The sequence below is a fragment of the Myiozetetes cayanensis genome, unplaced genomic scaffold, assembly GCF_022539395.1.
Source record: "Myiozetetes cayanensis isolate MyiCay16 unplaced genomic scaffold, myiCay2020 scf7, whole genome shotgun sequence".
NCBI classification, from domain to species: Eukaryota; Metazoa; Chordata; class Aves; order Passeriformes; family Tyrannidae; genus Myiozetetes; species Myiozetetes cayanensis.
Window position 1 is genome coordinate 44755330 of NW_026087964.1, and position 25626 is coordinate 44780955.

General features: G+C 37.0%; 1 protein-coding gene across 1 annotated transcript in view; it reads left to right on the forward strand.

The window, feature by feature from the left end:
• The window catches only part of COL25A1 (collagen type XXV alpha 1 chain), a 306336-nt gene that overhangs the window by 151661 nt on the left and 129049 nt on the right, over window positions 1-25626 (forward strand). The window contains exons 3-4 of the mRNA XM_050338528.1: window positions 3130-3174; window positions 5199-5206. Coding sequence (XP_050194485.1) covers window positions 3130-3174; window positions 5199-5206 — 53 coding nt within the window. The remainder of the gene's footprint in view (window positions 1-3129; window positions 3175-5198; window positions 5207-25626) is intronic.

Below are 25626 nucleotides of genomic sequence, written 5' to 3' on the forward strand. Positions count from 1 at the left end.
TCTCCACCAAATCCTCCAATTAGTGCAAAGTTATAAAATTGCAGACAGATGGAAAATTAATATTTATAGAAAAATGCTCTGGGTTTTGATAATTTGAAACTCTTGGAGCTACAGACTGTGCTAAAAGTTAAGATTTAGAGAAAGCAACCTGTTCAGGAAAACATGAAAGCTCACGTACTTTCTGAAGTAGTAGGTCATCTAGTGATGACCATAAATGTCAGTGTTAGTGTTTCTGTGAATTGAAACCATCTGTGATTCACTGTTTAAAATGAATTAGTTTGCGTTGGTAAAAAGTAAATAATTAGGTAAATACATGGAAGCTATTCCCTCAAATGATCATCAAAACCTTATAGAAATTTGCAAGATCCATCTCTCATCTCGCAATTCTTATGAGTTTTGCAAATGCCACCATCTTGACAGAGACTTGGATAATGCGGAAATCAAAACAGCATTTAAGGAGAGGGAGCCACATCACTTGGTGGCTCTTAAAAGCTGCTGATCTGATGGTCAGGGGTGGTAGCGTGATTTGATTAATGCTCTAAGGGCAGAATAATTTTCCTAACCTCCGTTGTTTTTGTTACTTTGGAAATACACTAATTATAATAATTTTTTCTGATAATTCACACACATCTAAATCTGATAATCTTAGAGTAATGGATTAGGAGGGATCAGAACTTGGTGTCTGAGGAGAGAGCTGAACCGGAGTCTGTTCTTTGCCATCAATGTACACAGCTACTAAACTGGCAACTTAGTGCTCTATGGAAGTCCAGTTTGCTGGACAGATTCTAATCCTTCCTAAAATTCAAAGCTTGCTATGACCCTCATGTTTTTCTCTCAGTGACTTTGATGCCTTTTGCTGTTCTGTAGCTGAAGTTTTTTAGGTTCAAAGTTCTGTTCTTTTTTCAAAAGGAAACTTGGTAGTAGAACTGTTTGTGTGTGTGCATGGGCACACCCGTAGCACAGTTAAATATTAATAAAATAAAATATTACCACCCTGTTTAACAGTATATTTTTGCTATATGCTGAATGACACTTCATTAACTGGAGAAGAAGTTTCTCCTGCACATCCATGTTTCTGATCAGCCCAAATTGCTGCACAGCCATGTTGCAAGCTTAAGGACAGCCCAGGAAATCTCCACAGAGGACCACTGAAGGGCTGTGTGCATGCAGAAGGACTCTAAAAAGTTTCAATATTAGTTGGAGGGGGGTAAGGGGGAGAAGAGGTGTGTATAGGAACTTCGTATGTTTGTAATATACCATTTCCTGTGTAAGAAGTTTCCGTAGATACCTTGCAGAGGATGGAGTGTTTCAGGAGGAAGTTGCAGGGTTCTCCCCACACAGAAGTGACACTTTTGCTATTTTTCATAATACCAAAATATTCTTGTCTTGTTAAGTATTGTTTTGATTATGAATAACCTATGCTATTCTTGCTTTGTATAATACTGTCTTAAACTTGTGTTGCATTATGCCACTACCATAATTACTAAAACAGAAGAAAAAAAAGGATTTTAGTGAGACTTATAATGCTCTGATAGGAATAAACCTCTCTATTTTCAAGACAAGAGCTGCTTTTCTTTTTTATTTTTTCTTTTTTTTCCCTTTTTCTTTCTTTCTTTTTACTTTTTCTACTTTCTTTTTTCTTTTTTCTTTTTTTCTTTTTCCTTTTCGTTTTTTTTCCTTCTTCCTTCTACCTTCTTTCTTTCTTTTTAAATCAACAATATTTTATTTGTTTCGAAAACAAATGCTGTTTCCTATGTATATTGGAATTGCGTCACTAATGTTGCTTTTCAGTATCTTAATCTTTTAAGCCAGATTGCTGCCAATATATAATGCAAAGCTATTTAAAAGCTTTGGAACAGTGGTTCAGATGATTTTTAACTTTCAAAGTATCAGACAGTTGCTTAACTATTTGCACAAAAACACCTGTGCTTCTAATATCTATTACAAACGGTGAGATACAGCCACAGCAGAGGTACTTGTGCTCCTGCATGCGTCGCTGCTTTTGGAAATTCCACCCTTGTGCTTGCCTCTCTTCAGCAGCTTTGAGGGTCCCACCTGTGGTTCTCTTTTCAGAGCAGCCGCTTTTCAGTGCTCTGTGTCATCCCTGCAGCTGCTGCTTCTCCTCTAAGCTATACAAGGAGAAGTGCAAGTGTACTTTCCTTGTGTTTTCAGGAACAGTATGTCAAGGTCACCAGGAAGAGGGAGAAAACGTCTGCAGTCTGACATCTGGTGTCTGCAGGTTTAGAAAATGATACTGAAGGCAGAAATGAGGGACAAACCCGATTTTTCCTATTCTTCAGAGTTGGCAGCAGATACTGGTTGCAGTATGTAGATATTTGTGGAGAAAGGACAATGAGAAGTAAAGATTTCTTAACAAAAAGTATACAGTGACTAGGCCATCGTGTTATGGTTAACAAGTATAAATTGGAGGCAAAGCACCTTAGGCTGTGTCTGGCAGCACATACCCTGTTGTTGAATGTTCGGGGCATGGCAAGCCAGATGATGCTTTCTTCATCTGTTGCATGTTTTCAGGTAGAGGCTGAAAGCATTTTCCAAGGGATTTGTTCTTATAAATAAATTCTAATCTTTGGGCTAAATATGGGAATAATCGAATAAAACTTAATGTTCCATGGTATATTTGGTTTAAGATGATTGAAGGAGTGGTGCAGCAATTCTGAGGAATGCCAAGACTTTTTTGAGGAAAGGGACGATTTGTTCTCTGGAATTCATGGTGGAAAGCACATGAATTGATGGGCTTCAGTGCAGCAAGTTGGATATAAAGAAAAATGTTTCACTTGTCAGAACAGTGAAATACTTGGGGGGAGAGGGATGCCTGTGGAAGTTGCAGTAGTAATTTAGACATGTTTAGCTTTTTCCAAGAGAAAGTGGGATGAACTGGATGACCTCCAAGGTTTCTCTCAGCTTTTTTTCAGAGAGAGTGTACTGGGTAACATAGCTGTCAAATTTATCTGCAACTTCCTAAATCTTATTTGGGTTATCTTTTACCCTTGCTTGGCCAAAGTCTCTGAACTTCATGTAGTACATCACTCTGTACCCTTACATTCAAAAAAATTATATTCTTCATGTAATTGCAAGGAAAAAAGTTAAAATCCACAATCTTCTTTTTAGGTCCTCCGGGGAAAAGAGGTAAGCGGGGAAGAAGAGGAGAGACAGGTAAGTTTTCAATTTCATAAGATCCCTTGTTATGTGATGTCTGTGTTTTTGTGAGGATGCATACACAGCATGCATTCGTTTTTAGTTGTATTGCACGTGTACTCTGAAAGAGAATTCTGAAACTTCTCTGTTAAAAAAATTGTGACCCTTGGCATACTTCTCTAGCCTTGGGCGTCATTATTTTTTTAGGCACACTTCATAATACTCAACGTGGTATCTTTGGTAACAGATTTGTAATTGTCAAACCATTTAAGTGTCTTCTCACTCTTGCACATGTTAGAATAACTCCATGTAATTCAGTAGCTGGAGTACCTTGTCAGTGTTATATTAGGCTCCCTTGGTCTGAGGTGAACAATTTTATAAGAGACTGAAGGAAATAAAATTCCTTCTATCAAGAATTCCAGTATTCAGGGAAATAATGTGATAAGTAGACTGTATGAGAGAAGTTGTTTACTCGAAATGAATAGCACTGAAGTTCTAAGAGAAAATATTTGTTGGTTCGGTACCCTGGACCATGGAGGTTGCTGTTGATTGAACCCTGCTGGTGGTGTGTAGCTTGAAATTTCATTTGACACAAAGTTGTGAGATGCTAAGGACCTCTTCCTGCTGACATCCACAGGAACTGAAACTTGATTACCTTGCGGGATTGAATTTTTCATCAAGGTGAATGTTCTGGAGGTGATGCAGTAGAAAAAGAGCATTTCTACTCTCTCTTGTCTAATCTGCCAGCTAGGAAAATCTTCCAATCAACTTGTAAATCTTCTGTAGCCTATCTTATCTATGTACGTGGTAATTTATCTGGCTCTTAAAAACTATTTCTGTATCTCCCTGAATCACAAAACTGAAGCCAATCCCTTCCAAAGGTTGATAGAAATCACCTTGGTGTTTCTAATCAGTGTTGGCTTAGTATTTAGTTCAGAGAAAGAGGCTATGATGCAGAAGGAAATTCTGTGGTTGAAGATTGAGTTACAAATGATCCTGGCAGTTACTTTGTGGGATGCTCGTCGATTCATTTTACATCTCAAATAAACACATATTAAACTATTAATAAAGGAAATTGATCTCATTTAAAAACAGACCTACATCTTAAAATGTTTAAGAATGTTTGCCAGGATAAAGAAATTACCTTAGTTGCTGGACAATAAAAATTACATTGTTAAAGCCAAAAGGCTGTCAATATTAAAAGCAATCTCAAAGTACAGCTGCTGCTGTTTTATACTCCTTTTGCACTTCACTTTATTCAGAAATTAGAGAGAGGCATAAAAGCTTAATGAAATACCATTGATTTGGGAGCTGCAGCTGCTCAACTTAATAAGACTGAAATAGTAGGTTTGATTTGTGGCCCTTTGATAATGTTTCCAAGAACTGCTATACAAAAGTCTTTGAGGTCTAAATAATTGAAAAAATGTGCAAATATCACTTCACTAAGTGTGACATTTTAATGGGGACCATTTTATACATGTGCCTTGAGAGAGGAAGGCGATGAAAACAAAGTTCAGCACTGTCAGGTGGCCACTGAAACCTCCCCTCACAGGCAAAATTGGAAGGCTGGAAGATGCTGGTACATGAAGGTCTTGATAAGATTTCCAGGTTAATTGCCAAGGGTACTTTGTGCAATTTTGCAGCCAAGCTGTGATCAAATGCCAGCCGTGGGGTTGATTGAAACTGGTGATGTGGTTACATATGCTTTATGTGGAGTCTGACAAGATGAATTGTAGTCTGTGGCTGGTATTTTGGACTGGCATGAAATTGCATGGAAATGGATGGAGAAGCAATTTTCATAAGATTGCATGACTGTAATTGAAGAATTGGTAAGGTAAGCGCATGCATTTAAGCAGTAGTCGCATTTACAAGTTTCAGAGCACGACCAAAGCTAAAGATTACTTGAATGGGAAAATGTGCAAACTGTATTAGCAGTGCTGCTCACTGACAATACATATGTGTCTTTCTTTAATAGCTTCGTAAGCTTACGTGTTCTTTTTTCTCTTTTTTTTTACCCTCTTTCCCTCTTCCCCACCTCACAGGACCTCCTGTAAGTACAGTGCCACATTGTTGGTTCTTCCAGAATCAGGGAGAAATCTGTTAGAGCCTGTTAAGTTGTCACCGTGACGTATGATGATGTACGATAATGTATAATCAAGAGGGAATTTTGACTTTTATGTGAATGCAGTATCTTGGAACTGGATAATTTAATCAGAAAGTTCCTTAAGAAAAAAAGTCTCTAAAACAATTAAGCTTTATATTCAGCACTCCAGGTAATCATTTGGATCCCAAGTCCACGTAAGTATGTTATGTTTATTTTGCTTGTGGCTTGATGACAGATATTTTACTGTGATATAAAAAGTGTGGGTATCCTAAGTCCAGACTGGACTATCCACTTTTGCTGGGTGGTAACTTCCTCTGCATTTACTGCAAAGTCTTGAGGTACAAGCTCCTTGTTCTTTTGTAGGTAAGCAGGTTGTCCAGCTCATTTCATTGTATTTGCTACTGCAGCCAGTAAGTGCTTGAGTAAAATTAACATTAAATAGTACTATTCAGTTTAGTAAGTTGGTTGAATCTTGTGCTAATCCTCCTTGTAAGAAAACAGCTTCTTTATTCTAGGGTTTTTTGGTTGCTTTGGTTTTTGCTTGTATACAATAATACAATAATAATATAATACATTTGTGTTTGTCATGCCATCCATGCACATTATATGATGTAAGAGTGTGACCATTGAAACAGTAATTCTTCTACAGTTTGCAGATTTCTGTATTTTTTTCTTTAGGAGATGTTGTATTTCCACAAAAATTTCAAGACCATGTTACCATATGCTACATGCACGTTTAAGAACAGTGAATTAATATGTTGAATCCCTGCTGTGACCTAGTGATTTCACTGTAAACTGTATCAACTGAGCAGTGTTATTACTTATCCTTGTAAGATTTTGACCATGTGCTCAGCAATTTATGGTGACAAATTCATTTAACAAGCTATCAATGAAAAGCTAGGCTTAGTGCATAAACATGCTGTTTATTTCAAAGAAACACTGGTTTTTCGCAATTTCTTTTGCAGTCATCCTGTCTTCCTGTAGCAAGGCAATATGGCTGGAGTTCAGTGTGCCTCACTATGAATGCCTTTAACTTCAGCTCCCCACTGTTTCAGTATAGATATATTAAAAAAAGAAAAAAAAAAAAAAAAAGAAAAAAGGCAAAAAACCCACAAAAAGTCTTACTTGTGGACATAGTCACACAAATGTGAAATAGCTTCCAAAACTTGATAATTTTAGAAGCACCTGACTTTAAATTTCAAGTTTCATACTCAAAACTTACAAGAGTTCATCTTCTAACTGGCAGTAAGGTGTTGTTACAAGGCATTAAAAATGTATTATCTCTTCCAAATTCCCTTTTATATTTACACAGAGAGTGGCTAGGGGCAACTGTTTTGAACGTAGTTATTATTTTCACCAGGGAGACTGTGGTAATAGTTTTCATTTAAAATATAAAATATTTGTACATCCCACATAACACTGTGTGGGATTAGGTGTAAGTTTTATCTCAAGGGCTGCTGCAGTACTCTGTTTATTTTCCTTGTACCTGGCTACTGAGTGTCACATGTAATAACACTCAAAGGCTGAGGATTTCAATTTTTTTTTTTAATCTTTTAGAGCAATCTCAAATTTCTTCTTTTGCACCCATGTTCTAGTGGAATTGAATACTTTACTACCTAAGCACTAAACCTTGTTTGTTTTTTTTTTTAACCACAAGTTTCAGTCTACATGGATAGTTCTCTTCCTAAAAAATGGAATTTTAGTGAACATCAGAGGTAGTCAGTAGCCTTTTAAGAAGGTTTATTTAAATTAAAACATAGAATTTCCATTACCAAAACCTCATTTCTTAACTGTATAGTACCTATCTCATATTTATTGGTATGAAATATCATCACATATAAAAAAACAAGCAATATGCAAATTATAGTTTACTAGTAATGTACTCTGCATGTTTGTTATGTCATATGTCATGACTGTGTTGTTAATGTTTGTCATACCATTTCATCTCATTCAACCAGGGTCTACCAGGGCGAAATGGCTATCCGGTAACTCATCATATATTTATGATAGCAATTTTTGATTACTCTAAAATTTTGTTGTTATATTTTGGTTTTTCTTTATTACTGTCAAAAGGACCTTTTCTTTGGTGGTTTTTTTTTATTTCTGTCTCAGATGCCTAGAAAATGTAGGAATTTCCTTTAAAAGCAAGCAAAATAAAAAAACTTTGATGAACTTTTGAAGACAACCAGACTGTTTACAATGCAAAAGGAAATGCACTGATGGTTTGACATCGTGCATATTTTGTGTTGAGTTTCTGCATTCTTGCGTACAAAATAAATTTTTTACTGTAACTCAAAAAAGAAATTAGTAAGATACTGCATCTCAGTTTTCCACATTAGAAATCTGTACAGTTGGCATATAGAACCTCTGAGTCCTTTCTTTTAATTCTGTCCTGTTTGTCCTGGCTGCTTTGTTCAATGTGTTTTGAGCAGAGTAAAATGCGATGACAGAGATCCTAGCACTTGGCTGCTTTGCCTATACAGAGTAATTTTCTGATAATGGATGCAATTCATTTTTCTGTCAGTTTCATTCATATCTTTAGGATTTATTGCCTGAAAAAATATATGAAATAATGCATCTTTCTAAAATCTGTTAACACGATATTTCTTTCAAGTAGTCAGGTAAGCTGTCTGCAGTGTCCTGTGCAAGGAAAGACATACATGCCTGCTGTCACATGGGTATTAGAAGCTGAGTGACTAAATGTGTTAGTGGATACGTTTCAGAAACAATATATTGTGACTGTAGAATGTCCAGTCTAAACTTATCCTCTTTTAGTTTAAAATCATTGCCCCCTGTCCTGTCACTCCAGATCGCATTGAAGCCTCCCTGAAGCCTTCTCTTCTCCAGGCTGAACAACCCCAGACAGACTCTCTCAGTGTGTCTGCATAGGAGAGCTGCTCCATCCCTCTCATCATCTTGTTGGTCCTCCTGTGGACCTTCTCCAACAGATCCAAGTGTTTCTTATGCTGGAGGCCCCAGAGCTGGACACAGTACTGCAGATGGGGTATCATGAGAGTGAAGCAGAGAGAAATGTGTGCTGGCCACGCTTCCTTTTAAACAGCCTATTTCAGTACCTTTATCTGGGCATACACTGTGGTTACAGAGTAGTGTTACCAATGGATCATCATCCAATGTCTGTCTTCACTATTACAAGTAGTTGATAGACAGCTGGTGAGGAATTGATCATCAGTATCAAGAAACCTGCTTGGATGTTCTGTAGCCATTATCAGGTTTCCAGGTATACATTCCAGTTTCTCTTAGAGTATCTAATCTGGGTAGGTGAGTGCATAAGTTTGTTTTCTTGAAGAGTTTTATTGTGATAGGAATAAAGATTCTTCAAAGCCATGTTATTGAAATTGCTGGGTCTGATAGTGGCATTGTTATGGGCAGCCTTTCATCTGAATGCATTTCTCTGCACGTGTGCAGTCACCCATGTGTGCACAAGCAGATGTGAGCGTTCAGCAGTGCTTAGCACTTGATTGAGTGCTGCTTCTTTCTGCTTGAAAATCACTGGGAATAAAATTTGGCTTTGCTTCTTGAAAGTTGTCACATGGCTGGATGTTTTGATCTTTTCAGTTACAGTCATATCCTCCTGCTTTGAATGGGAAATATGTAACTGCAAGTGCAATGCACTTTAAAAGTACTTATACAGCCCTGTAGAGCTCTATGAAAAGGCTATTAGTGTTTAAAGTTATTTCTCCAGAGTCCTCCTTAACTCCTGTAGAAATCTTACTGCTTTAATCTTTATTGGATTTTATAGGATATTCTGTGAGAATAGCTAGGTATGTCTGCCACATATAACCTAAAAAACACTGCTTGATAGGCCAAAACCTCTTGTTGTGATCTCACAAGAGCAAGCGGCTGTTTTCCTCCAAGACTTAACTTTTCACTGCCTGTGGTCATTCTAATTTTAAAGTTATCTTAAAACTAATAAAAATAACAGTAAAAGGAATTACAGTGATAAATCTAAGTTTCCATGAAGATATGGTATCAAAAATCAAGAAAATAAACTAGATTTACTGCTAATGAGTACCACAGTTAGAAAGAGGCTTGTAAGACCATGATTAATAATAATAATCACTGGTTATTATTTAAGGCACCATGAACACTAGAAAAAGTGTACACTGGTACAACTCCTTTTTTTCCTCATTAAAAGCTCTGTATAACAGACAGTGACTGAATTCAGAGTTGTAACTCTTTTGAGTTTAAAATTGAAAAGCTGCTGTCCTGATCTGTAAAGAATATCAGGTTGCTATTAGAAGGCTCTGATTTTACCTCACCTCCCTTTCTTTTCCTATATTACAAAAGGCAAAGAGTATTCCAGGTAGGACAGTGAAGGGCTGTGAGGCATTTGAGTTGGAAGAAATAGGTCTGGTGGGGAAGAACATGAAAACCACTGTTGTAAGAAATTAGGAAGAGGCATTTAATTACCCTGCTATGTTGCTTTGTCATTGACAGTGCTATTTTGTTTTCTTCTCTCTCCATTTAGAGATTGGGGTTGTGTAGGCAAATGTGTAGTAAGTGGCAGTATCTGTGGGTATATGTAAAATTAATCCCATCCAAATGCAAGTTTTTCAACATCAGGTACTATGCCAGCTCAGTTGCTGTAGAACAGATACAACTGGAATAATCAAAAGAGAATAAATGAGCAAAGATCATGAGTTTTTCATCTGTGATTAGTCACAGCCTATGGCAGTATTAAGCATTTTGCAGCGGCTGTGGTATTTCTAGTGGCTGGTCAGATCTCCTCTTTTTCACAGTTGTACCAAAATATAAATGTCTAAGCTCAAGGAGCAGCTATCTCAATTCCTGACCTTACCCTAAGGATTTGGCTTAGTGATCCTATAGAAATTTCACGCTCTGTAGCATTTCTTTTTTCTCAGTAGGTGTCTTTGCAAACCACATTTTACTTTTGGAATTTTCCCAAAGTAACTCTTAAACATATACCAGCAAGACTTTTGCAATAAATTTCAGGTTTGGTAATGAAACATTGATAACTATTTCAGGTTCTAATTTTTTTTTTTCCTTTCAAATGCACAGAAAAATCAAAATATCTGGAATCTCAAAAGCTTCTTTGTGGTGTGATTTTTAGTATGTGTTTTCTCAGGTCTTTATACTTTATCCTTACATTTAGTCCTGATAGAAGTAATTGACTTGGGAGACATGAGGTTTTGAGTCAATCAAGTTGCCTCAAACTCCTTGCTTATTCTCAGGGAGTGGAAAGAATCCTCTGCTTTCTTCAGAGGGATACAGTTGGTCAGCTGTCCATCTTAAAAGGTTCTTGGGTATACAGATTTATTTGTTTGAAACAATAAACTCCTTGTCCATTGTTCCAGAAAGTTTCCAGCTAGTGCCAGTGCTTTAAATTCATCTGAAAATGAGTGACTATTCAGGATGAATATTGAGTCCTTAGACCTTTTTTCTTATTTCACATAATCTCTTTCCATTAATACATTCACTGCAGCATATCAGAACTCCCGATAGTATTGCCATGGTTTACCAAAATTCTGCATACAAGCTGTTTTGAGTCTTTCAAGACCTTACTTCAGCTCACTTGCAGTGTAATACTAATCTGTAACAACCAGCACTTAGACTTCTCTGTATGGTGAACACAAGTAAATACAGTCTTATCACAGAAGCCTGTGATAAGAGTTGGACTTCTCTGGTGTAGTCAGGCCAGCAACTGCAGGAGTAAGAGCTGGGGAGATAAGGTACTCAGTTCTACTCTCACACATGAAGGTAAGCCAGTTTTCTACAGCTGTAGGCAAAGGATGTTTTCAGTCTTTTCTGGGGATACATTTGTTTTGTGGTTTAACCCCAGCCAGCGGCCAAGTACAATGTTGTCACTTGCTTACTCCCCCACCAGAGGGATTGGGGAGAGGATTGGAAGGGTAAAAGTGAGAAAACTGGGGGCTGAGATAAGACAGTTTAATAAGTAAAGCAAGGTTGTTTCTCTGCTTCTCCTGGGCAGGCAGATATTCAGTCATCTCCAGGAAAGCAGGGCTCCATTGTGTGTGATGGTTAGTTGGGAACACAAACACCATCACTCCAAACATACCCGACCTTCTTTCTTCCCGCAGTTTTACATACTGAACATGACGCTATATGGTATGGAATATCCCTTGGGTCAGTTAGGATCAGCTGTCCTGGCTGTGTCTCCTCACAACTTCGTGTGTATCCCCAGACCCCTTGCAAATGTGGCAGTACAAAAGGCAGAAAAAGCCTTGTCTCTGTGTAAGCCCTGCTCAGCAATAACAAAAACATTTCGATATTATCATCACTGTGTTCAGCACAAGTCCAAAACACAGCCCCATACCAGCCACTGTGAAGAAAATTAACTGTATCGTGGCCAAAACCAGCACAGTCTGATAAGCCCAATACTCAGTGGTAGTTGCAGCTACTGGAATTGATTGTTCTAACTAATGGATACCAGTATGATTTTTTTCAAGACATACCTGTGTTATATGATATGATCTTTGAACAAAGGTCCACCAGAAGTTGGTCACATGACTAAGTATGAATTTTGCCGTGATATCAAACCATGGATATGGTCCTCATTGCAGTTTTTAACTGCATTATCAAAAATTGCATTCTGGCAGTTAATATTCTGATACATAAGAGGAGATGACATCCACTCTGGAAAAAAAGTGAATTGCACTTTTCCTGCTTGCAGTTGTCGTCATCCTGTAGGCTTAATAGGCCTATAATGGCAAGTTTTGTTGCTTTGTTCCTGGAAAACTTCAATGACATCTCCAAAATTTTCCCAAGAGCCATGAGACAATGTATCAGAATTTATCAGTAATACAATAGCAGTGTCCTCAACAATATTCAATACTGTTCCCAAATAGATGCTTTGGTTTAAACAGGTGCAGTGTATATTTGCTGCCCAGGTTAACTGTGTAATATTTCTGTACCATGAGAACAGAGAAAGGCTGTAAAAATGCGGTAATTTTTAGAAAAATACTGTAGCTGAGGACATACTGATAATATTCAGCAAATATACTTTCAGTTTTCTTATGAAGTGTGGAAGAATCTCTAAATTTGCCTGAGTATTAACTGTGGCCTTTGTAACTGTGTCAGTTACATTCATAGAATAAGGGGGTTTTATAAGCTTTGGATCTATAAATAATATGTAATACAATTAAGTTTAAGTTTAATTTCTTTATATGCCAATATTTTCACAGTGATTGAAGATAATCATAAAACTTGACTTGGAACAGACAATTTTGAGACTCCTTAGGATTACAGTTGCTATTAATTTCGTGTCTCAGATACGAAGCTACAGAACAGAACACATTTATTGGCTTATTATAAGACAGTTGCCATTTTGAATGAATCACAGGCTGAATCCTTTCATTTGTTACATTTGTGTAATGCTGAATGCATAAATAAGAAAAGGCAGTGTTTATTTCTGCACTTCCCTGGAGGAAACTCAGAATGCCCCAAGCTATTCCATATCTGTAACTATGACAGCGAAGGAACAACTGCCTCATCTGCAAAAGCCAGCACTATAAAAAGATATTTCTACCCTTTATCGCACTTAAAATTATAAAAAGAAATTTCTTTAGATAAGCTAAAGTAGAAAGTTCACATGGTGACTTAAGAAAATTACTTGTGCTGCAATAAATGCTTGCCTGCATAGTGTGTCCTGGGTTAAACTTATTAAACTTTCTAAATTGTTTTAGTCCATCTTATACATAGCACTGTGAATAAAGATGTAGAAAACTAATAAAACAATAAACCAACATGATAATATATAACTTCAATGTATTAGTAATGCGGACGGTTGTTTCCATATGGTAGATCCATCAAGATGCTCTTTAAACCAGCAATTTCCATCTTGGATGCATGGCCTCCAGTACTGTGAAATCCACATCTCTGCATGGGGCTTTCTAGATGTCAGTGTGTGATTAAAAACTGAGCACAAAATGCTGGGATACTGAGGGCCAGTGTGAGTCAGTGCAGTTTTGATTCACAGCTGACATCAATTCAAAATGACACAACCCCATACATCTCTCAGATAAATAAAGAATTATAGCTGATGGTAGATAGATAGGATAGATGTAATTTAAGAATTAAATGTATTTGTTCAGTACTTTTCTCTGCAGATTTAGTAATTACCTTCTCTTTCATAATAAAGCGTGTGTAGGTAGAGAAAGGAATTAAGCTGGTTTGTCATTTCTTTGACAGCATACATACATTTCTGGTCTCCCTAGGCTACTCCACTGAGTTCAGCTTGGCAGCTTAGCAGGTGACATGCAGAAGACTGTAGTTAAGATCTTAACATTTATGCTTTGACAGACTTAATTAATGGTTGTACTGTACCTAAAATCATTCATTCTTGCTTTTTGTCAGGCATGCCACTTGACGTTTCCCAGTCATTTCCTCCCAATGCACAATGTAGCTCTCCAGTGTAACAGAACAAGCTTTATTTATGAAACAAACTACCTTGCAGCAAAATTTTGTGTTCCAACAGAGTTTGAATTCTCGTCCTCATTTCTCAATTTGTGTTTAACAGTTGCATGTGAATGTAGAGTAATTAACCAGTGATGGTTAAAGATGCCTCTTACCATTTGCCTGAACCATCACCTTCTCACAAGAAGCTTTGAAATTCGAAGGTAAGATTAAATCTATTACAGTAGAAATCCTGTATTTAATTACTTGATGGTTGGACTTCATGATCTTAGAGGTCTTTTTCAACCTAAATGATTGTTTATATCTGTCATAAATGGGAAGGGAAGTCCTAAGCTATCCTATAAGAATTCTTAGGTCATCAGTTCTTTCACCTGGAAGGAGAGTTGCAAACATGATCCTGTGATTTTCTTTCATGCTGGGTTTGTCATGTGGACGTATGATTTACTGAATGATATGTAAAACTGTGCTACCCATCCAGCTGCCAGATGAGTATTCTTATATGGGAGTTTAAGTGCATTGTTAATCTTAGCTCAGGTCAAGGGATGTAAAATTTCATTGGAGAAACCTGTTCCTAAATTGCAAGGCTAAGTGGTTGGATTCTGTGATTTCCAGAAAGTGCAGAGTGGAAGTGTTTTCTTAGAGATGTTTGCACCCTTACAGTCAATGCACCCTGCAGTCAATGTTCAGATCCCATTTAGGAGAGAAGGTGATGTGAGGAGGGGAACATCTGGAGCCAGCAGTCATCTGAACTGGCTCTTCTTTATCAAGTTGAATGAGGAATTCTTTCCCTACTGGGAATCAAATCATTCTTTCATACACCTGTACGGGATCCCGCACTGGTTAGCATCATCCAGTAATTGCATCAAAAATGATTTGGCTAGTGTTTCTCAAGTTAATAGGTTCTTAGCTCTGTGGTTTTTGGATTTGTTTTTTAGTGCCAACAGAATGAAGCCTTAAAGTACGTTTTCTTCCATTCTGGGGATCTTTGAGATGGGCACATTTAATCTGCACCTCTTACACCACAGGGTGCAATGTTTGGGTTGCTCTTATTTTCATTTTCTCAGCTATATCTGTGCATATCAAAATCAAGATTAGTTAAAGATGTTTTTTAAAGTAAACATACTTGTCTGGAAGGAAAGATTTATACAAGCAGTGTGGAATGTCAGTTGGAAGTTTTTTCCATGATACAGATCATAAATCACCAACAAAATGGTTCTGGGATATTTTGGTGGTGGTGGTGGTTGTTCTCACCCCCTCCAAGGCCTAATGTAAAGCAGTTAACATTTATTATTTTTGTTAATATTGAGATATTGAGATCTGTACTGATAGTGTAACAGCACAATTGAGTTCAAAATTCTTTTTGGATTATTTTGTACATTTTCATGGTAGCTATTCCAAGTGTAAATTAGAGGAATTTAACCCTTTGCTGCTTTGACTTACAGAAGGAGCATGATGAAAAACCATCACATACATGAACACTCATCAGTTGAAAAGAATATTGTACATGTATTAGACATGTACAGTGAGGTTTTGGGCTCCAGCAATTGGAATGATCTTAGTTTGCCACTTGTAGTTAGTTTCAGAGGATGATACTAATAATGGTACGATCTTCCATAGGTGAGAGTGAATGATTGGAAGCAAGTGCTCCAAAAGAACTACATGAGGCCTGTGGTTTTCATTTGGGTACTCTGACTGATTAGCCAGTCTCCAAAGAAAAAATGACCTCAACATTTCCACTTCCAGCTGCATGGATCAATTATCCTGATGTTTTTTAATCCACTCTGAAGACGATAGGAGATCTCTCATTTTAGGTCTCTGCCCTTAGGGTATGCTAAGTGTAATCTGTTATTGCCATCATGAACAAATTGTTTCTCCCTAGATGGGAATGCAAAGAAACACTTTTTTTTTTCATGCTGTCACCAGCTTCTGCAAAAATCCTTTTATAATCTTGAAAACCAGTTATGTCAGAAGAAAGTAATGAAAATGTTTTATTTGGAGGTATTCATGTGTGGATCCACAAAACTTTAAAGAAGAATAGTCTAGAGATTTTGAGATTAAGTGAACTAATGAGATTGGTAAATGCTTGGAGATTTTAAAAGCTGTTTCATTGAACTATATTCTGTCTATGGATTCACCTGTTCAGCTCTGGTGAACTTCAATATAGCTTGCATAATTTGACTGGAGTTAGGAGAGAGGTGAGAGGACTGTATGATTTGCTGGAGTATGGCTCAGAAAGGCACAGGTAGGACATACTGGGATTTGGAAGTTTTCTTTACTGGGTAGGTCACCCATGTTGTATTGTAGGTTGGTCTGATTTCAGTAACTTTTGTTTCCTTGGTGAAATGTTTTGTCAGTAGAGTTTACATGTTTCTATCTGTGCAGTAGTTTGTACAAGGAGAGATTTCTCTTTAACTATGCAAAGAGGTGTTGGCTGTGCTTGGAGTTTAAAGGGAATTTAGAATCAAAGTAGAAAAATTTCTCAATTTCTAAATTGGAAAACTTTAAAAAGCAGATACATAAATATGGACAAACTTAGTAGCTTTTTCTGAATAGCTTTCTGGGGAAACAGGCACCAACTCAATAGGAAGGTTTTGTAGGGGTATGGATATCTCTACAAAACATTTTGTAGAACATTTTGTTCTCCAGTGTAAAAAGCCCTCCAAACAAAAAAACCAAATCAAAATGAAAAACAAAACATCTCCTCCCCCCAAACCCAACCAACAACAACAAACAAAACCCTAAAAAATTCCCACAACCCCCCCCCCCAAAAACAAACAAACAACAACAAGAAAAATAGGAAAAAAACCCAACAAAACAGCATTACAAAAAAATAAACCAAAACCCCACTCCACTCCACAAAAAGAAATTCTGCTTCTTTTCAGATAAATTTCAAAAAGCATTAATGGAATTTGCCATAAAAGGAAAAGAGTTGACAGGAGAAGTTGTTTGGAAGTTGGGCCTGTATATATCCTTTCACCTACTAAAAAAGAAACAATTGTAGTTTGACGCATTATTGCTGCTGAGGCTCTGAATTAAAATGACAAGACTCTTACAGCATCCTCTCAGCAGCCTCTGTTGAACCAGTTACAAGCAAAACAAAATTCCCTTTAGACACTATTTAGCTGATGAACATATGGCTCCAGGCTTTCCCCTTTCATGGCTGCTTTCTTGTATACTTACCTGAGTTTCTTTTCTTTCTACCCTATCATTTTCTCTGTTTCCTTACCCAGCAATATGGTTTCTAAGTCCCTCAAAACTTTCGGCAGCAAATACGGTGTTGCATCTATACTCTTTCAAGCATCTGCTGACTTCTGGTAACACTTATTTCATTATTAATGTAAGGCTCAGCACTTTTCACCTCTTTAACCTCTTTGATATTTGCTGTTGAGTGAAATATAGAAATTAAGAAAGTTCTTAACTTTTCCCAATAATTCTTATAAAAATTCTGGCCCTAATAGAAAGTTTACCCAGTCTGGAACATTATCTCTCATCCAGACACTATTCATTGTCATCTTCCAGGCACGAGTTACACCTGGTCTGAAAATAAAGAACACACTGAGTTTCTCCTCTCCTCTTCCTCATCTGTCAGACTGTTATGAATGGGTCAGCCTGACACTTTCAACCTTGTCATGAACCTCCAAATGCATGCTTTGTGTTTTAACTGTAATGTCCAGTGTTTTGTGTGAATGGCTATTAGAAACTGAGATCAATGGGACAGGATATTAAGATTAAATGAAGTAACATGCACATCCCCAGTTAATTTATCTAATAAAAGCACAGACTTGCAAATAAAGATACTGTATGCCTGTCTGAGTACTTCATATGCTTAATGATTTTGGTTTTGAAGTCACAGTAATAGAAGTTCCTTCTGGAAACTGATCATGATTTATGTGAAAATATTTTATTAAGTACTAGAAATAATCTTTTCTTAAAATTCTTTTCATTGTTACATACCTCTTTTCTTGTTCATTGGGGAAATAGAACAGGTGATGCATCATTAAAAATTATATAGGGAAACATTTCATGAAGAAAAAAATAAAAAAGGTTGTACTGCACCCCTGAACTCTGCTTTATTTCCGTGAATAAAATGATCTTTGTAAGGGTGCTTCCTATACTTTTTTCCATGATGCTTTACACTTTTTGAGAATTTACTGATTCCAAGTAATTTTGGAGGGGGGCATAGTTGTATGCAGCACTGACTTTTAACAAATGATTTAGATTGTAGTGTATATAGGAATATACAGTAGTGTATTTGCATTAGCTGCATGTATATTTGTGCCCTTTGAATCTGGTAGTACATGACAGAAGTATCTGAATGGACTTGCATGTACAGAATTTTATATTCCAGTATTTTACCACATAAGGCAGCACACAGCTGAAAGCACTTGCTTTGGAGTTTTAAGTTTTAATGTAGTATATCTGCACAATCTTTTTTTTCTTACCCTGGAATTTTCAAACAAAGCTTTCTTGAACCACATGATAATTGAAAGAGATTGGGGTTTTATCTATGTGTTTATTTATAAACACTTCAGTACCTTGCCTCTTAGTTTTGTTCTCTTTTAAACCCTTTGTTGTAACCATTCTCTTCTCCTCTTTTATGGAGATGTATCCACTCTGGTTGATCTTCTTTGTTGTAAGTCGAAAGAGAATTATTTCTATGGCAGCTGTATTTTTTTCTTAATTCCCTGGGAGACCTATTCGAAATATTTGCCTCTATAGCCAGATAAAAGGAGCATGATGATAGGATTCTTCTGTCTTCATGGAGCAAAAATTGTTTTATGTTCCTGCTCCTGAATTTGTTAATCTTCTAAAGCTGATTTTTCCACTGAGGGAAGGTGAAAAAAATTGGTCTCTGAAGGTTAGTTCTATATGATACGATGTTATTTACCAAAAGACTATATTTTTATTTTTCCTTACTGGACCTCATTCTTCCTGAAAAAAAAAAGACTTGTAGAAGGAAAAAAGAAACCCAAAAAAACCAGATTGAGTGAAATAAGTGAAATGTATATTTTTTCATATTCTGTAAAGCCATCAAAACATAGGTAATAAGAAAGGTCGTTCTTTAACTGAGGTTCAGTGAGCAAACGGCAGATTCACTTCCATGATGGTGTGAGGAGACAGATTCTTCAAAATTATTCCAGGAGAACAAAAATGTAATTTATCAAAGTCATTATGCCACAGCTGTTACAACAATCTATCTCCTACTGAATGCTGGCCAGCTAATTTTTGAGAAGTGACATTTTTCACAGTTTATTGTTTTCTCATCAACATGGCACCAGCCACATCAAATATAGTCGCACAGTGATGTTGGTGATGATGAATTAGCCATGTGCTTTCTATTTACGAATACAGGAGTTTCAAGTTCTTTGGGTGAAAAGAGAAGTTTTAAGTAGAATGTAGGAGTTTTCTCTCTGGTCTGTGTGTATGTTTTCCCTGTTCAAGTACCTGTTAGGCTATACTGGAATTCAGTAGTATAATTAAGGATTTTCATGGAAACGCAACCCTTCACAAGACTGTTTTTATGGATTTTGTGGATGGGTAAAGCATTTTGGCTCCCTCATTTACTATAACTTGAACTGTGTTGCTCTTAGTCTTTCTGGGGTCAACAGTAGTTTCCCTTTGCAGTAATTTGTCATGCAGGTCTAACTGTACAAATGTAGCAGATGCTGGTGAGACCTATAGGCTACAAGGAGGAAAACTGTCTAGAAATAATCTTGCTAGCCTGATGTATGAAGACAACAGAGGTACTCCACCGTTTGGGGTTCACAGTCACTGTTGGCCCTTTTTTTTGTATACATTTGCGATGTGCGCAGTGTTGGCCATGATAAATAGAAGGATGTCCACCCACAGTCTTTTCGTTCCTTCCAACTTAGATCTGCCCAGCTCTTTCTCATGGTTCTTTTACATATATATTTCAACAAGAGCAGTCATAGTGCTCAGATACTCAAAAATGCATCTGCACCACAAAAAAACTGCCTTTTAGATCTCCTGCATAAACTGTAAAACGTATCTTGGCAATTATTTTTCAGCTGTGAAATATGCTTTTGTAAAGCTGTGACTATAATTTTTCTTGCATAGAACTCTTTGTACTCCCTTATTGTTACCATATGCAGAGCTTTTGTGTAGTTCAGCCACTCCCTGAATAGCCAAACTCTGAACAATTTTTTCTTCCATAAATTGCTTTTAGACATAACCAGTCCATCTTATAATTGCAAAGGAACTATTGGAGTATTCAGACTGCAAGAAGGACTCCAAGCTAAGAGTCTTGTAATGTAGAATAATGTTGCTCCAGGAAAATTTTGGAGACTACCTGGCACTTCTGGTTTATTTTGAAAAATTTAAGACTGTTTCCCATTTTCCATCTTGTTCCATTTTTGATAATTTCCATCATCTAATTTAGGTTAATATGGACACTAGAACCACTTCATGGAATTCTAGCTTCAGGTCAGCCTTTGTTTTTTGAAACTCAAAGTAACTAAAAAGTATAAAAAACACAAACACTTTCTTTTCTATGGCAAGAACAGCAAAATATGTATTAGAATCCTGCCAGTTATGCTCAACAGATAACTGTTAACATTGGCTTATTGCTTTACATGTGCATGCTGCATATTTCTCTGTACAAAAGACACTACACTGGACAGATGGATTAAAATATAAATTGGAATAACTTATGATTACCTTTATGCTCATGAACTGAAGTCTCAATACTGAGAACCTACCTCAGGCACGGTGTTACTTTTCTGGCTGATGGAGGTTTTGTCTGGAGCCTTGATCATGGTGGTCCTACTCATCACTCTCCAGGTTTTATCAGGACATTGCTTCTAAGACTTTTCTGTGCTTCCTGGGTATGCTTTGAGATCTTTGTTAGTTTGATGAAGGTAATTTTGTAGGGTTTTTTTATGAGAGAGTCAATACATGGCTTGCAAACAAGTGAGAGATTGCCGGCATTACAGAATGGTGCTGTTAAGGTATTAAGAAAGCTCTTGCCTTCCTGCTTCCCTCCCTTCCTCCCCTCTATCTCTCTCTTTCTTTCTTGAATAGCTTTCTCATCAAAATAAAATCAGTGAAGTCTACTGGTGAGGGGTAGTAGTTCAGATCTTGAATGATTAATTTTGCATCAGCGTTTTAAATGAGTCTAAGTGATGCAAGATGTTGTTTCTGAAGGTTGAGTGTGATGAGGTCTTTAGCAGTTATGATGGGATCTGTAAGTTTCTGGTCAAAGAAGATCAAGCAGCCTAACAGTGCCATGAATGTTGTTTTTAAAGAAACCTCTTCATTTAAACCTCTAAATCCCTACTCTGGGAGCACAGTTATTCTTACTGTACGATCTCCAGGTGATGATCCATCTAGCTGAGGTTTATGTCTCACGTACTAGCTAATGCAAACTGCTTGAGGGAAGAATTCAGGAAGCTCTGAAGCTGACTTTTTTGAAAGAGCTTTGTAGTGCTTCATTTGTCATTGTCAGTAATTTTGCTTTTTGCAGGTAAATGGTTTTAGAGAGGCTCAACTCATCTTTCTTGTGCTCTTGTAGCTCACTCTACTTGCAGTAAATTTTTCTCCTGCCCAAATGATCTGGATTATTTGGTTTTGGGTGGTTTTTTTTTCAGTAATGTCCTGATTGCTGGCCAGAGAGACTTGTTACAGGTTGATTTAGTGCACTTTTTTCCTCCCAGACTTGGAGCAAGTGACTTCTGTACCTGGACTGTTGGCTCACATTGCTCCTAACAAGAATCATTTCCAGACATTGCAAAAGAACCAATAATATTTCATCAGTAGAGAAATTTAGCTTGCTGATGATCTTATTGTTTACATAAGCTCTAAGCTAAAACTTCACTAAAAAGAAATCTCATCAGACTTGCTAGGAATACTATATTAAATCTAATACATTGTGCCTTGACAAACCTGCAATAAACCAATGGAGAGAAAAAGAAAGAAATGAAAATCCATCATTTTAATGGTATCATGATGGGGAAACCTGACAGAGATGGGGTTTTTGACTTCTATCAGTCTTGAACTAAAATATGTGATTTGAAAAGGCAATGTGTCATCTTTCACCTTACCTGAACTTACTGGGGGTGACATGCAAACCTGCTGTTTGAGACAGATTTTCTCTCTCTCTTTTTTTTCTTTTTTTTTTTCTTATTTCTCCTCCACATAGGTATTTTAAAACTCAGTCTGACAGAGTAACTGGCATGCAGCTCATTCAGCTGCAATAAAGCTGGATTCTATGATTCCTGTTTTCTTCTGAATCTCCTATTGTGTGTCTATTGACATAAGAGATTTTCAGGCAGCTGAAAGTAGCAGTCCAACAATAAAAGTTATGATAGATTGTTTAGAAATGTGGAATAATTTTGTTGTATAATTTTATCAGGATAAGAGTTTCTGAATTCTGAAAAAAACCCCAAACCAAAACAAAAACCAGCCAAACAAACAAAACCCCCTTCCTTTATATAGAGGGTGTTTTTTCAGTTTATAAAAAAGAAATCATATCTGTTTTCTGTTCATTATATATCTCTTGGTTCACAACTGAGTGGTCTGATGAGTATTCCTTAAATAAAAACATATATCTGAAGGATGAGTGGAGAAGAGTAAGAAAATAATCCATACTTTCCTCTTTTCCTTTTTGTAGAAGATTCTTTTATCACACAGTAAATTTCAACATGTGGTATCTTTTCTTATATTTTCTTTTAGGTGAGGATTTTCCAAAGAAATGAATATCTCATTAAAGCTGCCTAAAGTAATAATTCTTGCTATCTCTGACAGAAACTCTCTGAAGGTTTTGGATGCACTTGCTTACATATTTACTTTCTAACAATGCCCCTAACATTTTTAAAAATATTTACCTGCAGAGTAACCCATATGTAAAAAAATAACTGCTTAGATGGAAAACAACTCATGTTGTGTAGCAGTGAAAATCTGATTAAAACTATTTTTCTTTGAGATACATTGTATTTACTGTATTCTTGAGGAGTGGAAGCTACTTTGCACAAAAACAGACTGAAATTGCACTTGTATGCTCCTTCCTCCCATGTGTTGTCTCTGTCCATTATAGGGTCATGAGACAGGTAGTTAAATGCTAAGTAAATAGTTGGGTACAGTTTGGGAAAAAAAATCTACCGTACAAATAACTTTGCTTTTGAGGATTCTATTAAAAAAAAAAAGTGTATGTATTACTGCAGATAAATACCCAGTGTCATAGTTCAACCCCAAATGGCAACTCAACCCCACATAGCTACTTGCTCGCACTTCCCTGGTGAGATTGGGGCAGAGAATTCGAAGGGTAAAAGTGAGAAAAATCCTGGTTTGAGATAAAGACAGCTTAATAGTTAAAGCAAAAGCTGCACACACAGTTAAAACAGAACAGGGAATTAATTCCACACTTTCCCAGCCATTACCAGGAAAGCAGGGCTCCGTCACATGTAATGGTCCTTTGGGAAGACAAACACCATCACCCTGAATGTAAACTTCCTTCCTTTTTCTTCCCTCAGCTTTATATGCTGAGCATGACGCCGTATGGTATGGAATATCCCGTGGGTCACTTGGGGTCAGCTGTTCTGGCTGTGTCTGCTCCCAGCCTTGTGCACCCCCAGCCTCCTCACTGGAGGCAGAAAAGGCCTTGACTGTGTGTAAGCAGTGATCAGCAGTAACAAAAACACCTCTGTGCTATCAGCGCTGTTTTCGAGAGAAATACAAAACAAAGCCCCACTCCAGCTACTGCAAAACCCAGCACATTGAGCCACTGTGTACTTTTAAAAGTCATAGCAGAAACCTTAAAAGGAAATGCATTGTCCAGAAAAAAAATTATCAGTATTCTCTCCAGTATCTACAGTAAGCAAACCAGTATTTAGTGTGCATGTGTTATATAAACCTACTCATACCTTTCTCTTTCATGATTTATTGTTCATCTAGTTTTCTAAAATGTGTTACAGAGATTATGTTAGAGAAGACCATGTATTTGGTACTTGTCAAAAACTACTTGCTAATCTGTAGTAGCAATTATTTCATAGGAGAAAGCAGAAAGTAGTTTGAACTGTATAGCACAGCTCTGAAGATATTCAGAGATATGAAGATATTCAGACTATGACTTGAATGCTTTCTCTAAAATGAATGAAAATTACGCTGAATGTTCCATGAGACTTCCAATGCAATCATGTAATGAACCTCAATAAATATTGTCATATATAGGATTCTTCTCAGTGCATCCTGAATTAACCTCATGCACTATTTCAGCTCATCTTTCTCATCCAGCCTGCATTGGTTGTGGAGATTCTAATTTTTTCCATTTTTGAAAAGTGCTTTCTCTCTCTTTCTAACACTAGAAAGAAGTAATTGAGGAAAGAAGGAAATTACCATGGTTTGCTGTTAAAGATTCAGTATTTTTCTAATGAAAGAATATTATTCTGTTTCACAGTGTTTTCTTTTTCTTCTGAAGGGCATTATGTCTTGATCAAGTTTTCCTTTCCTCTCCCGTTCTACAAAGCAAATCCCAGAAGACATTCTGAGGCTTCAGACCAAATAGCCCTGATAGAAATGGAGTCATGGGAGAAATTCCTCTTATTTTCCATTGTGAGCAGATGCTTCTCTTCAGCCTGTTGGGAATTTCTAATTCTTCTTTCTGAGCCTCTTCAAGGTGTTGCCTATAGGCCTGTAATTCAAGTGCAGGAGTTATGTAGCATCAGTAAATAACAGGCAAAAATTTAACAGTAGTTAGAACACCTATTATTTTAAAGGAGCCCAAGTAGTGGGGTTTTTTCCTATGATAAAGAAACAATTCCTGAAAATAGTGCTTATATTCACAATATAAGTTTGATACAGATGCAAGAGCTGTTGATTGGTCCCTCTGAGCCAACAGTTCAACCCCATAATTTTCTTTCTACAAATACTTGCATAATTCTTTTCTGTATTCATTCATCATAAAAATAATTAAATCTTTTGGGCTAAGTCTGCAGCAGACCTGACAGTTAAAGTTAGCTGCTGGTCCACAGAGCCCTGTGGGGAACTTTATATACTTACCACGACCTTACAGTTGAGTGTTTTAACTGGTAATATCTGTAGTTTATTTTCCAGAAGAAAATTTATTCATAGCCAGGGTTCAGCTCAGCCTTCATTTTTGTACCTGCAGCAGACTGTGTAAATATTACTAGATAAATATCCTGTATTACCCAGTGCTAGAAAAAAATCTGGAAAAGCTAATAACTTGCAGATGCCTTAATTTTTGGGGTGTATAGTACCATATTTAGAAATTTCCTAAATAATTATGAGAAAATCAGTAAGTGCTTTATGAGTGCTGCGTGTGTGGGATCAAGAGGCGTAGAGGAAACATAATAAGAGCTGTGCTGTTTTAGTGCTTTGGAAAGTGTTGCTTTCTTCTTCCCTGCCACCAGGGAAGGACTGTTCAGAGACAACATTTGAAAGATACTGCAGATCATCCCAACAGTCACAAACTTTCCTAGGATGTCAGCACATGGATAAGGTAGTGGCCCTGCAGACAACCAAGATGCTGCTGACCCGCTTTACACTCTCAGCATGTCATCTACTCATGATGTGACAGGAAACCACAGTAAGAGCTGGGGGGAAAGAGAGGTAAGGCATTTTATTCCTGTAGGGCTTCCCAGACACAGTAACTTGTTATTGGATCTGACAAGTAGGTTAGCGCACAGGCTTCTTACAAAGCCAATAATGTACCAAAAATAATGAGTTTGACAATGTCCTTGTTCATACTGAGTATGTCTGGAATTTTCGGCAAAGTCCAGGATGCAGGCCTGGAGAAGACTGATAGTTAGGGAAATCACTAGATCATATGGCATCAGTTTTTCATAGTACTTATTATTTTCTTGATAGCTGGTTGAACTGACTTGTTCATGTGGCTATAGTACGTACTGGTAATAGTGCTAAAGGTAGGAATGCACCCTCCTTGGTGAAGAAGTCAGCAGAACTTTCAAACCTGATTT